This window comes from Ipomoea nil, unplaced genomic scaffold, assembly GCF_001879475.1.
Source record: "Ipomoea nil cultivar Tokyo-kokei standard unplaced genomic scaffold, Asagao_1.1 scaffold3030, whole genome shotgun sequence".
Classification (NCBI taxonomy): Eukaryota; Viridiplantae; Streptophyta; class Magnoliopsida; order Solanales; family Convolvulaceae; genus Ipomoea; species Ipomoea nil.
Window position 1 is genome coordinate 3180694 of NW_017619458.1, and position 12215 is coordinate 3192908.

A 12215-nucleotide genomic window follows, 5' to 3' on the forward strand; every position below is an offset into this window, starting at 1 on the left:
GTTGCCAATGTGTGAATGTGTATTCTTTGCTAATGAGCATGTCTTGATGTATTCTACTTTGTGATCAGTAGAATGCATCTCGAGTTGTATTGTCTTTCATGATTCTTGTCTTGTTGTTGTCGTAAGGATTTTGATTTCCTTTTCCTTTTAAGAGTGTGAATGAGTCTTTGAAGTTGACTTCTCTCTACGGCTTTTGAAATGATATATACTGTATTCGGTTTCGAAAATAGTTTTGGACTTACACTTATCTATATATGCTATTTAACGCGTATTGATGGGTTACCAGCAATGTTCGCTGACTGGGTGTTATCCCCATGTTATGTTTTCCTTGTTCTATAGGTTTTGAGTAGAGACCGAGAGCGCTAGACTGGAGCTTTAGATAGTTTATCCTTTGTCTAGACGTTGTGTTTCGAGCGGCATGTGTGCCTTGACTCTTTAGACTTTGATCAATAGTTTAGTTTTTCCTGCCTGTCCATCTTTTGGTATTTAAGATGTGGCATAATGCCCTCGTATAGACTTGCTTCTTCTTTTGTTTAATGGTTTGTTAGATTGTTTTTCTCTTGCAACTACGTTTTAAATTATGGTAAAATCGGGGGTGTTACAGTTGGTATCAGAGCCTAGGTTTGAGCCTAGGATATTAGAGTCTGAACTTTAAGAAGTTAAGTGTGGTTTGAGGCCCTAAGATGACCTTTAAGTATCTAAGTGTTTAGGACTTAGGGCTTCTAGGACGCGTGGTGAGCTGTGTGTTGTTTACCGTGTGTTCTTTTTGCTTTGTTGTTTCTACTTAGCTTTAGCGTTCTTGTAGTTAGCGCCGGGTAAGGGTGCGTTGTTTATTTGTGCCTACCTTAACCCTGGTGTTTCTGTAGAAGTTTCGTCATGGCTCCGCCTCATCACCGCGCCCGTACGCCTGAGACGCCGACCAACGAGCAGCTGGCTCAGAACTTGCAACATCTCATGCAAACGATGCAGACCTTGAGTGAAGCCCTTCTGCACAACAAGCATCCTGCTCCGCCGCCGCAGCCAGCCGGGAATCGGGATGTGGGACGTCTAGTCTCGGGACATAGGCCACCGGTGTTCGCCGGAGAAGAGGATCCTGTGATACTCGAGGAGTGGATCCGGACCCTTGATAAGATCTTCGCCGTCGTGGGATGCCCTGAGGATCGCAGAGTGAAGCTGGCTTCTTTCTACTTCAGTCACGATGCTGATCTCTGGTGGGTACACGAGGGTCCCGCGTGTCAAGAAGAGCCCGACTTCGACTGGACAGCCTTGATGGACAGGATGAGGGAGAGTTTTTATCCATCGCACGTTCGAGCCGCCATGTACGAGGAGTTCATACATCTCCAGCAAGGCTCGTCATCTGTGGTAGAATACCACAAGCGCTTCTTGGAGCTTCCTGTTTTGCAAGGATGCTGCTCCCCACCGAGCTCGCGAAGGTGGAGAAGTTCGTGGCAAGACTCAACTATGAAGCCCGGAAGGCGTTGACTGTGAGCAAGCCGAGGACCCTGAAGGAGGCTTATCTGAGCGCGGCCGATCTGTATCATGTGAAACAGTTGCAGCGAGGGTCGTTTGGGTTCGTTAAGAAGAGGAATGAAGGAAGTGGGGCCCACAGTTTCAAGAAGCCGAGACAAGACTTCCGATCCAGACCCGCATCCTCCCCGCCTCAAGGATCAACTCGGGCGGAGAATGGAGCTCAAGAGAGGGCTTTTGCATGCAAGAAATGTGGGAAGGAACATGTAGGGAAGGATTGCGAAGGATCTGCACTCTGATGTTTCAAGTGCGGGGAAAGAGGACGCAAGGCATTTGAATGCCGGCCCCAATCCAATCAAAGAGCTTTGCCACCTAGCTCGGGATCCGGTGGGACTACGGGAGGGAGTTCTGGCCGAAGTGTAGCTGGAGCGAAGCCTTCGGGCCGAGTGTTCGTGATGGGCCTCCCAAGCCGAGTCTGAGGGTTTGGTGGAGGAAGAGACGATAGGTAACCTTTCCTTAAGCTTACCTTTATCTTGAGAGTGTGCATTTCCTGTGTTTTCCTTATTCCTTGCTATGTGATCCTCTTATGCCTTTCAAGTGAGTTTCCCTTGTGATTTGATTGTTAATTCTGAGTGGTTTAATGTTAGTTGAAATCCCGAAGCCTTACGAATATACTTTTTAATTCAAACCTCTTTCCTTTGGGCCATCCAAGCCTAATTTGTCACCCTTAAATTTAGAATAGCCAACTTATGGAAAATCCCTTCACCTCTTTCCTTTGGGCCATCCAAGCCTAATTTGTCACCCTTAAATTTAGAATAGCCAACTTAAGGAAAATCCCTTCATGAGGAGCCTAAAAAGACAAAAAGAAATTAAATCATAACCACCAAGTTTCAAACCCATGTGTCCAAGTTACTAACCCAACCCTTAAACCATCTAAACCATTTGTATTTCTTAAACCTTATCCCACTTAAATTCCTTTTAACCTATAATTCCCATCTTAATCAAAAACCCCTAAATTAAAATCTTCTTTTCCCAAATTTTTCCCAAAATTTCCAAACCCTTCTTCTTCTTTTTCCCCTCCACCCGCAAGCTACCCGAGAACCCCCCTGCCCGTCGTTGACTCCTCCCTGTCGCAGTCAGAGAACGCCGCCACCAACCGCCCGTCGCCATCGCTGGTCCGCCGACCTGCTGTAGCTGAGTGTCCGCCGCCGCCGCCAGTCGGAATCGAAGCCGAGAGAGAGGGAGAGATAGAGAGAAAGAAGAAGAAGAAGAAAGGAAGAAGAGAGTTTTGGGGTCTACCTTGAGTCTTTGGGTCATCTCAGAATCATTCCTAGGAGGTCTAATTTGATGAAGAGGGGTAGAATGGGTGGATGCCCACTACCTAGTGTTGGAAGGTAAAGCTTTTGAGCCCGACTCTTTTTCAAGTTCTTTGTTGGAAATGTTGAACTATCAGAGTTTGCTGGCTGGGTTTCTCGCCATTAGGACCGAGACTTACCCAAGTTTGGTGAAAGAGTTCTACCGTCACATGACTGTGACTAAAGATGGTGGAAGGTTGGAGGTAACCTCTAAAGTGAGAGGTGTAAAAATTGTGTTGACTGAGAAAAGGTTAGCTCAGCTTTTGAGTTTAACAACCACGGGAGTCTCGCAATATAGTGGTGACTCTTGGATTGGGACGGACAACATGAGCTATCGGGATTATCTGAGTTACCTTTTGGGAAGAACTAGTGGTTTTACCTAGGCCACGAGGCCGGAAAAGAAGTGGTTATCTACTGAGCAAAGGATTTTGGCCATGCTTGTTTCTAACTGTTTGTTGTCCGATAATAATAAGAGTCGTTTGTTGGGAAAGTTGGAGTGCACGTTTGCATTTTGTTTGAAGAATATGGTGAAGTTCAACTTACCTGCGTTAATGCTGCAACACATGGTCTTTTGTCGAGATCATAACCGCAAGAGTTTGCCGTATGGCATGGTTTTGAGCTGGATATTTGCCAAGAAGGGAGTGAGTGTTGTCGGTTATGTGCCTAAGCCAGTGGGCAAGATGGTTTTGGATGCCACAAACCTCCGTAGTTGCAACATGTTCCAGCTAGATGATGGGGAGTACATCACTCTTGAGGAGGTCGCCAAAAAAACCACTGCTGAGAGGAGTGCATTGGTTGCAAAGCTCGAGATTCCTATTGGAAAGTTGAACCTCGCGGTTCAAAGCTTGGGAGGAGATGCTGGGAATGAAGGTGAAGAGGAACGGGAAGAGGAAGAAGGTGGAGAAGAAGCCGAAGAGGCCGAAGAGAGAGACTCCGAAAGTGAAGAAAACCTGAGGAGAAATGAGGCGAGAACCAAAAGGGAGCATGACGCTATGACACACGAGGAGCGTGTGGTCACCCTTCTTCGTCAGCAGAACCGGATGATAGAGGAAGGTTTCGCTTTCATGAAGACCCAGTTCGTCGCTGTCAACCAGAGGTTGGACCAGTTGGAGGCCGGTTCTAGCCGAGGTAGAGTTGAGGAAGACTCGGACGAGGATGCCGAGGAGTCAGAGAGTGAGTCCTTCTATATCAGAGTTGGGGTAAGCTCATTTCCTCCCTCGTTTGTTGTTGCCATTCCGTTGTTGTCGCTTGTTGACTGTGTTTGGTTGCTCGTTCTTGGTTATCTTGTTTGTTAGTTGTTGTTGGGGTAGTTGGTGTAGTGGGTTGCTTTGTTAGTGATATGAACCTAATCCAAGATTCAAAGAAGATGGAGTATTGTCCCAAGAATGCTCTCAAAGTAAAGATAGAGATGGATCAAAGTACCTTAGACGTCACGAGAAAACCCCTTGTCTCAAATCCTCAAAGACTTGGAAGAATCCCATTGTAGCTTCAAGTACCTCGATGATGCAATCTTCAATCAACTAGAGTCGGATCTAGTTTCCTTCGATTCAAGAACGAGTCCACGAACCTAAATCTAAGGTTGAAGAAAGGAAGATTGATTCGAGTCCACGAATCAATTTGCTAGTCGAGTCCACGACTAGCCACTAATTGAGTCCACAATTAGCCATAAGGTTTCTTAAACAAGTGTAAAGAAAAACTTAAGAATTTTATTGAATTAAAGCCTCCCTAAAACTGATATGGATGTGCCCTATTTATAGGTATAGGGCAGCATTGTAATCCTAAATACAATTGGAAAAAGAGTCCTAAACCTAATCTAGAAAGCAAGTAAATATAGTCCTATTTAGAAAGGGATTTAAGGAATCCTTTTCTAAATACAAAAAGAGTCCTAAACCTAATCTAGAAAGCAAGTAAATATAGTCCTATTTAGAAAGGGATTTAAGGAATCCTTTTCTAAATACAAAAAGAGTCCTAAACCTAATCTAGAAATCAAATAAATATAGTCCTATTTAGAAAGGGATTTAAGGAATCCTTTCTAAATACAAACTAGTGTTTTCTCTTTAATTCAAAACAATTTAAAATAATGATGACCACAAATAATAAAGCTGATTTGGGCCTTGGATCTTGTGATTGGCCCAATTTGTACTCTTAATGGATCTTCATTATGTTGGGCCGTATCATCCTCCCCTTCTTGAAAAATGATTCGACCTCGAATCTTCTAAACATTGTCTTCGATGTGACATCACTTGAAACGGACCACTTATAATACTTTCCTCTATCGAATGGAATTTTTATTGGACTTTCTTATTTCTTCCACCATTGATGCTTTAAGGATGTAGTTATGGGCCTTGTGATGAGCCCACTATTTACCCTTACTGGATTCCATGTGCACTGGTTCCTATTATTCTCCCATTCTTGAAAAGGATTCGTCTTCGAATCCAAATCTTCAATGAAAGACAAATTAGCATGCTTACTTTCTGTTTTATCACGCTCATGGAACTATTTTTTGGGATGCTTGACACGAGTGGCTCCAATCATCATCCTACAATCAACAAGTACGGCAATTGAGTCTAATGACACATCATGGAATTTAAACATTATGGATGGTAATAATTTGACAAAATGAGACATATTAAATTTAGGCACACTAGTACACATTTGACAATAAATATTAGGCTATTGGCATCTCTTATTTGAAAAAGAGATACTAAAACATGCATGGTGGCAGTTCTGTAATACTTGAAACAATTAAGATCTGTCGTATGGACACAGCTGATGCTAAAAGTGCATTCTTAAAAGCACGAGCGCTTTTGGCGACTGTTCTAAAACCCACAGTAGCCAATATTTAAAATTTACAATTTTAAATAAATAAATAATATATAACCCTAGTTCTCTTCTCTTCTTTTTCTATTTCACAAACATAAAGCATTGAGAGAGATGGCGGCGACGACCACCATCTAAGTGAGCAGCGGAGACGACGATGAAGGGCTAGACCACCGGCGACCACCATCGGAGAGAGCAGTGGCGGTGAAGCCGAAGGGCGATGTCGACGAAGGAGCATAGTAGCGGCGACGTTGATCAGCGAAGCAGCGTAGGCAGACCAGAGAAGCTTCGACACGAAGAGCTTGACCAGCGACGGTGACGACGTTGAGGAAAAAGGAGCAGCGGCGGCGTTTTCTTGCGGTACGGTCTTCTCCGTTTTTTTTTTCATTGACTTTCTCGAACAATCCATTTCGTGAGTATCTATCTTCCTTTCTCGTAGTTAGAGATTCGTGTTCTTGTTTGACTCTGAATCATGAGTATATTTGATTTGGCTTCGCCGGTGTTTTGTGTGCAAAGTTCTGAACGTTTTTTCCCTCAATTTCTCTGGTTGGTTTTGATAGGAAATGGGTTCGGATCAGAAAGTGCATGTCTTTGAGGAAGTCGCCCAGCACAACAAGACTAAGGATTGCTGGATAATCATGGATGGAAAGGTTAGATCTTTATTCATCCCTTTTGGTTTTTTCTCATGTGTAATTGCGCCTGAAGATGAATCAGGGATGATTCACAAGTTTTTGAGGTTTTTAGACAGATTTCAGATGGAATTTTGAGTATTTTTCCCAATTACAAAAAAGATGGGCATTCTTTATGTTCTGTGGCTGTAAAGTTTTGATGTTTTTCATTGGATTCTTACTTTGTTTACTAATGATTGTTGCCTTGTTGAGCTCCAATCCTTCTGAGCTCATGGTGTTTGATAGAATCCATGAAACTTTTTAAAATTTTCTTTTCAAGTTGAGTAGAAAATTTTGATGATTTTCTTTGTGAACCCAGGAAAAATAGGTGTTGTGGAGTTGAAAGCCAGTGAATTTCTACTCTACTAGTACATATTACAATGATTATAAGGGATCTGGTGGATTGAATCTGCATGACAAGTTTGTGAGTAATGCATTTTCTTTCCAAAAAATGAAGTTAAGTTTTGTAACACCACATCACTATGAAGTGCAGTTATTTAGGCTAAAATTAACTTTGGGTGCAGGATGTTGAGGAGGTGTAATATTTCTGGGCAGATACCAGATATAGCTCATATGACAAGCTTGCAAGGACTGTAATTTCTGTAACTTGAAGTTTCTTTTGATCCTTAGCTTGTCGATGAAATATACTTCTCTGCTTGATTGTTTTGTTATGATATTGAATTTGCACGCAGAGATTTTAAGTTTTAGTTTGCAGTACAGTTGAGTAGCATTCAAGTTATGCTTCTCATACTTGAATTTGGTTACATTGTGATTCAGTTGATGATCTCATTCTAGACTAATAACGTCTCTGTAGCTACTAAATTGAACTTGGTGCTAGTTGATGATCATTTTAGCTTTCTCATTTATTTTCCTATCAGAAACTTGTTCTTTTTTCTTTTCTTTTCTAATTTTCCCCCCTGAGCACCACCTAATTACTTTGGTATATCCTTCAATAGTTTGTTCATGACACGATTTATTATTTATTTGTTTTTACAGGCTTAAAATACGAGTTTGCTTCAATTTTCAATCTTGCATGTGGATTATAAGGGTATGCTTTTTATTTCTATGCTTAAATTATGGATGAGTATATAGCTTAGGTTTTATTTGTTCCACATTACAAACTAATTGGAATTCAATCTTGAGGGTTCTCATTTAGTAGAACAGAAATATTGGTTGCTTGAAGAGAAAGATGCAGTATTTAGTTACACTATGAATGGTAGGATTGCTTCTCCTGCACATTACCAGCTTCAATAATTAGTTGTAATCATTAAAATGTTTCTTGAACTTTACATCTGTATTTATCTGTTGACTTATCTATCACCCTTGCAGGGAATTGCTTGCTTATAGTGATGGTACACAATCTCTTGTGGAAACAGATTGGGACATTATTTCCAAGTCAGAAACGAGTAGCCAGGTCAGAGATTCGGGATCAGCAAAAGACAAGGATGATGAACCTTCAATTGGTATTAGGACTGAGTCAAAGAGCATTGAAGCTGAGAATAATAATGACCAGGAACTAGGTCCAGAACCTGAACACATGGATGAAATTAAGATCAAAACAGTGTCACAGCCAGAGGAATATCTGGATGGTTCTAGTGCTCAGGAAACCAAGTGGCTCTCAAAATGACTTTTACTCTGCCTGCATCTTGCTATGCAACTATGGCCATGAGGAAGCTACTGAAAACATCTACTTCTGTACGTATTCATTTAAACTACTTAGCTCTCTGAAGATCTTGTATTAATTTTGGTTTGAAATTAGAATATAGTAGAAAGAAGATATTAGTCTTTCTCCGTAGTTTGTGTTAAAATCCTGCCACTTGGAATAAATTATTCTAACTATTTGTTGGTTTTCAGAAATGCAATTTTCTGGTTATGATACACAATATGTCTAAGTGAACTGGATGGTGTTTTCTTTTTCTTTAATGGGAAATAATAGAGGTGCCTTTTACATGGTTTAGCTTGATAATCTGGAATTTAGGACTATTCTAAGAAGGCAACAAGAGCCCAGAAGTGATAATCTACATGCTATTAGATACAATTTGCAAAGGCTTAATCTCTTAAATGCTTGTTTGGGGCAATGTGTCATACTATGCTGGCTAGGAACTTTACTGTGTTTACTTGTTTGATACCCAGATCGTGTTGTAGTTTAGATGCATTTTTTTAACGTTACTAGGATTCTTGATGACTTGGAACAACGGAACACTTATGAATATCTTAGAATACAATGCTTCTTTTTGTTGTTGTCAACCAATAGCGCGCAATTTCTGTTTTTGGGTGTGGTTAGACATTATTCATGTAAAATTTGTAGGTAAACTTTCTAATAATTAGCACAAAGTTAACATACTTTATTGAGTCTAGACTAAGAGCTTAGTCTCTTTTAGGTGCTGCCAACCACTTGAGTTTTGGAAGTTTTGGTATTGACTGATGTAATTTTCTCAAGAGTGGGTTGGCTATATATATTAGGTAGACAAGATAGTCAGTTTTCTCTCATTAATAAGTTTGATGTAGATTAAAAGTTTTTGTTTAAAGTAATCTCATTGGGTTCTTTGTTGCAGAATGAAAACGAATATGGACTGGTGATGATTTTCCAATTGCAATGCAGGTAGGTGATGATTTTCCAATTGCAATGCAGGTAATCCTTGTTCTCCCTTTTACATATTTTCTTGACAGTATTTGTGGAATAATTTGCATTGTGTTTACAAAGCTTGGATTTTTATTTTTTTATGACCTCAAAACTGCTATTGCAGTATACATAAATAAAATTAGCCCAGAATCTATTTTTTTTTTTTATTGTGAGATTTATAAATGTCAATATATTTTGCAATTGAAAATCTTCTGTTGTTTCAACATCCATGGCCAAAGAGACCAAGCCACTTAGGATTGTGTGAATGATTATTATTTATGATGGACGAATGGAATGGAATATTATTAATTGTGTGAATGATTATTGTTTATGATGGATGAATGGAATGGGAATGGAATATTACTGTAGCAGGCAGAAACTAAAATATTTTTTATTTTTTTAATAGTATATGAATAGGCGCCTGTTCCTTTTGAGAAACAGACGCCTACTCTTAATTTTTTAATTCAATAGGCGTCAATTCTTTACGGGGAACAAACGCCTAAAGTCTACTTTAGGCGACTGTGTACAACAGACGGCTATAGTGAGGACTTTCAGCGTCTTGTTCATAGACTCCTGTTGTAAAAGAGACACAAATGAGCTTTTACAACAGACGCGAATAGACTTTTTTGTACTAGTGGCATCTTGTTTGAATTCTCAACAAGCACCAAATCTTATCTTTCCTCCTAGAGCTTAAGGTAAAATCAAACAGAAAATTTATGAAAATATCAAGTAATGATTTAGATGTATTATGGTGGTAAGTAGCACAATTCTGAACATAAGATTCTACATCTTTTTTCTTCTTTGGCCAATGAAAATATCCATGCAAAACATCATCACTCTTTGAAAAATCAAAATGTCCCTTATGTGAATCAACAATTAAATCATTGCCCAAAACAAAGCAAAAGGTGCCAATCCCATTGACTTTGAACCAAAACCCCCTTGTGCAAGTAGTATTTGTCATAAGAAGTTTTCAAATGTGCCTTATAACTTCCAAGTGATTCCTTATCTCTATCAAATAAAGTTTTAGTAAAATCAAAATTAAGGAATCTTGGATGTATGGAGGCAAACAAATTTCTAACACATCTAGCAAGTAGGTCATTAATAGAAACATGGCAAACAAATCTAGAGAATTTTAATGCATGCTTTTGAAATAAAAGTGAGTAAATAGTTACTCCCCTTCTTTTCTCTTGCTTATTATCCTTTTTTGTTAGCAAGCGAGGCTGCACTTTGATAGCTCTGCTGGTTCTTTCCACCGTACCACTGATAGCAGTTCCTTTGTTTGGCTGCAATCTAAGTTAGAGGATTGGAGTGGTGACTCCAATTCTAAACGTGGAGGTTCCAATTTGCTCTCTTTGATTTCTTCTTTCTTCAAGGCTGGTTTGAGAGCTTGCTTTGGTCTCAGTTGAATTTCTTCTACTTGTTTTGGAAGTAGAGGCTTAAGCACATGTATAAATCTATTATAGGTGACATTGCATGTGTTGTTGAGTGCATTATAATAAAAATGTCTATCATGTTGTCATGACCTTCCAAGTGAAACATGTGCAGTACGCATTGGCACAATATCACATAGAACCTCATCATAATACTTGCCAATACAAAAAGGAATAAAAACGTGTTTAGTCACTCTCACATCTCCTGAATCAATAAGATTGTATGGTTGGGGGCGATTGATAAGAGGTAACTTAAGGTAGTCCACCATGGCTGCACTAGCTAAATTCATACAACGATCCGAATTGATAACGATAACGCATCCCTTTCCATGAATGTTTCCCCTAGTATAGAGTGGCAGTTGCACTCATTTAGGGTGTTGCTCTAGATTAGTCATTCGAGTGCTTAAACCTTCCATGGCAAATGCTAGAGCATCTATTTTCTGTTCTAATCTCTTACGTGTGCTTGGAACCTCTTCAACCATCTGTAGATGAGAAACAAAATCTAAAAACAAGAAGATATGTGAGTGTTTATGTTAGTGAAACCAAAAAGTTGGTTCGCTCCCTCTCTATTCTCAGCTCACAGGTAAGAGGTGGATTATATGGCTCTAGGGGTGCACTACACACTCTTACAAACACACACTTCACTCGTGTATAGCTCAAGGTGGCAGATACTCTCACAAGCCTTTTTCCAAAAAGGAAAATTCTAGTCCAGAACGCAAGTTGATATGAATTCAACATCAAAGTTCAAGAAAACGTACCTTGGAAAACTTCACAAGCCTTTGAGAGTAAGGTGTATCGCGAGGTAGGTAATAAAATTGAGAGCAAGAAGCAAAGAAAAAGGACAATACAAGCAAAGAAACTAAGCAAGATTTGAAAGAAAAAAGGGAAGCAAAGAAAGAAGTATGGCAGAAAGATATGCAAAACCAATATCAAAAGATAGAGACAAATAGAATATAAAAGGGGTTCACGTGTACCATAACCAATTAGAAATCTATCAAGAACTCCTTTCAACCTTATACTTTTCCCCTTCCTTGTTCCTCCAAAATTCTCCTACCAGCCAAATTCTTTCCCCAACCTTATTCTTCTTCTTTATTGCTTTCTCTTTTTTGTTTTTTTTTTTTTCAACTTTCTTGATTTTTTTTATTCTTTTTGATAAGTAACCTCCATATAACTACTGTAAATATCAACAAAAATTTCGGACCAAGAAGATCCACACAACCCCTTCAAAACATAATCAAGAATTTCAAGAATCACCCAAAAAAACAGAAACGATGCCCTTACTTCGAAGATCAATATCTCAATGACCGTAAGGAATTAGCACGTGTATAATATATCCAAAGAACGCCCCAGAAGAGATATACAACATATCAAAATTGCAGATAAAACTAAGTAGTGGATCTCTATATATAGATTATTCTTTGAAACTGGTCATAGAACATGGAAATCTCGACAGGGTATGATTGCGACGTGATTGCGCGTAAATGCGCTTTGGATATAGGTAAGGCTGAGATGGGGTTGTTTTCTTGACAGAATTTTTGGTAATATGGTGCTTAGGAGGTGTGAGGTCTCGTTGATATTGGACGGGAAAAAGGGAAAATGCTTTCCGGATTGTTTTTCAAGAAATTGGAGAACATGTATCAAGATTCAAGAACACAATCAAGAATGGAAAGGAATTTTTTTTTAGGATTTTTTTTAATGAATAAGACACGAAAAAAAAAGTAGTATGTAAGATAAGAATGAGATAAACCTAGGCTCTGAATACCAAATTGATATGAACCTAATCCAAGATTCAAATAAGATGGAGTATTGTCCCGAGAATGCTCTCAAAGTAAAGATAGAGATGGATCAAAGT

At 39.4% G+C, this 12215-nt stretch overlaps 1 protein-coding gene and 1 long non-coding RNA gene across 2 annotated transcripts; both read left to right on the top strand.

Moving 5' to 3' along the window:
- Positions 1-876: 876 nt before the first annotated feature.
- LOC109163543 lies at positions 877-1766 on the top strand. The gene is made up of 2 exons (XM_019312291.1): positions 877-1319; positions 1406-1766. Exons 1-2 carry the CDS (start codon positions 877-879, stop codon positions 1764-1766), a joined length of 804 nt encoding a protein of 267 aa, XP_019167836.1.
- A 3998-nt stretch (positions 1767-5764) lies between these two features.
- On the top strand, positions 5765-6525 carry LOC109163494. The gene is made up of 2 exons (XR_002051287.1): positions 5765-6054; positions 6203-6525. It is a non-coding gene; the product is annotated as an uncharacterized LOC109163494 (long non-coding RNA).
- The last annotated feature ends 5690 nt before the right edge of the window (positions 6526-12215 follow it).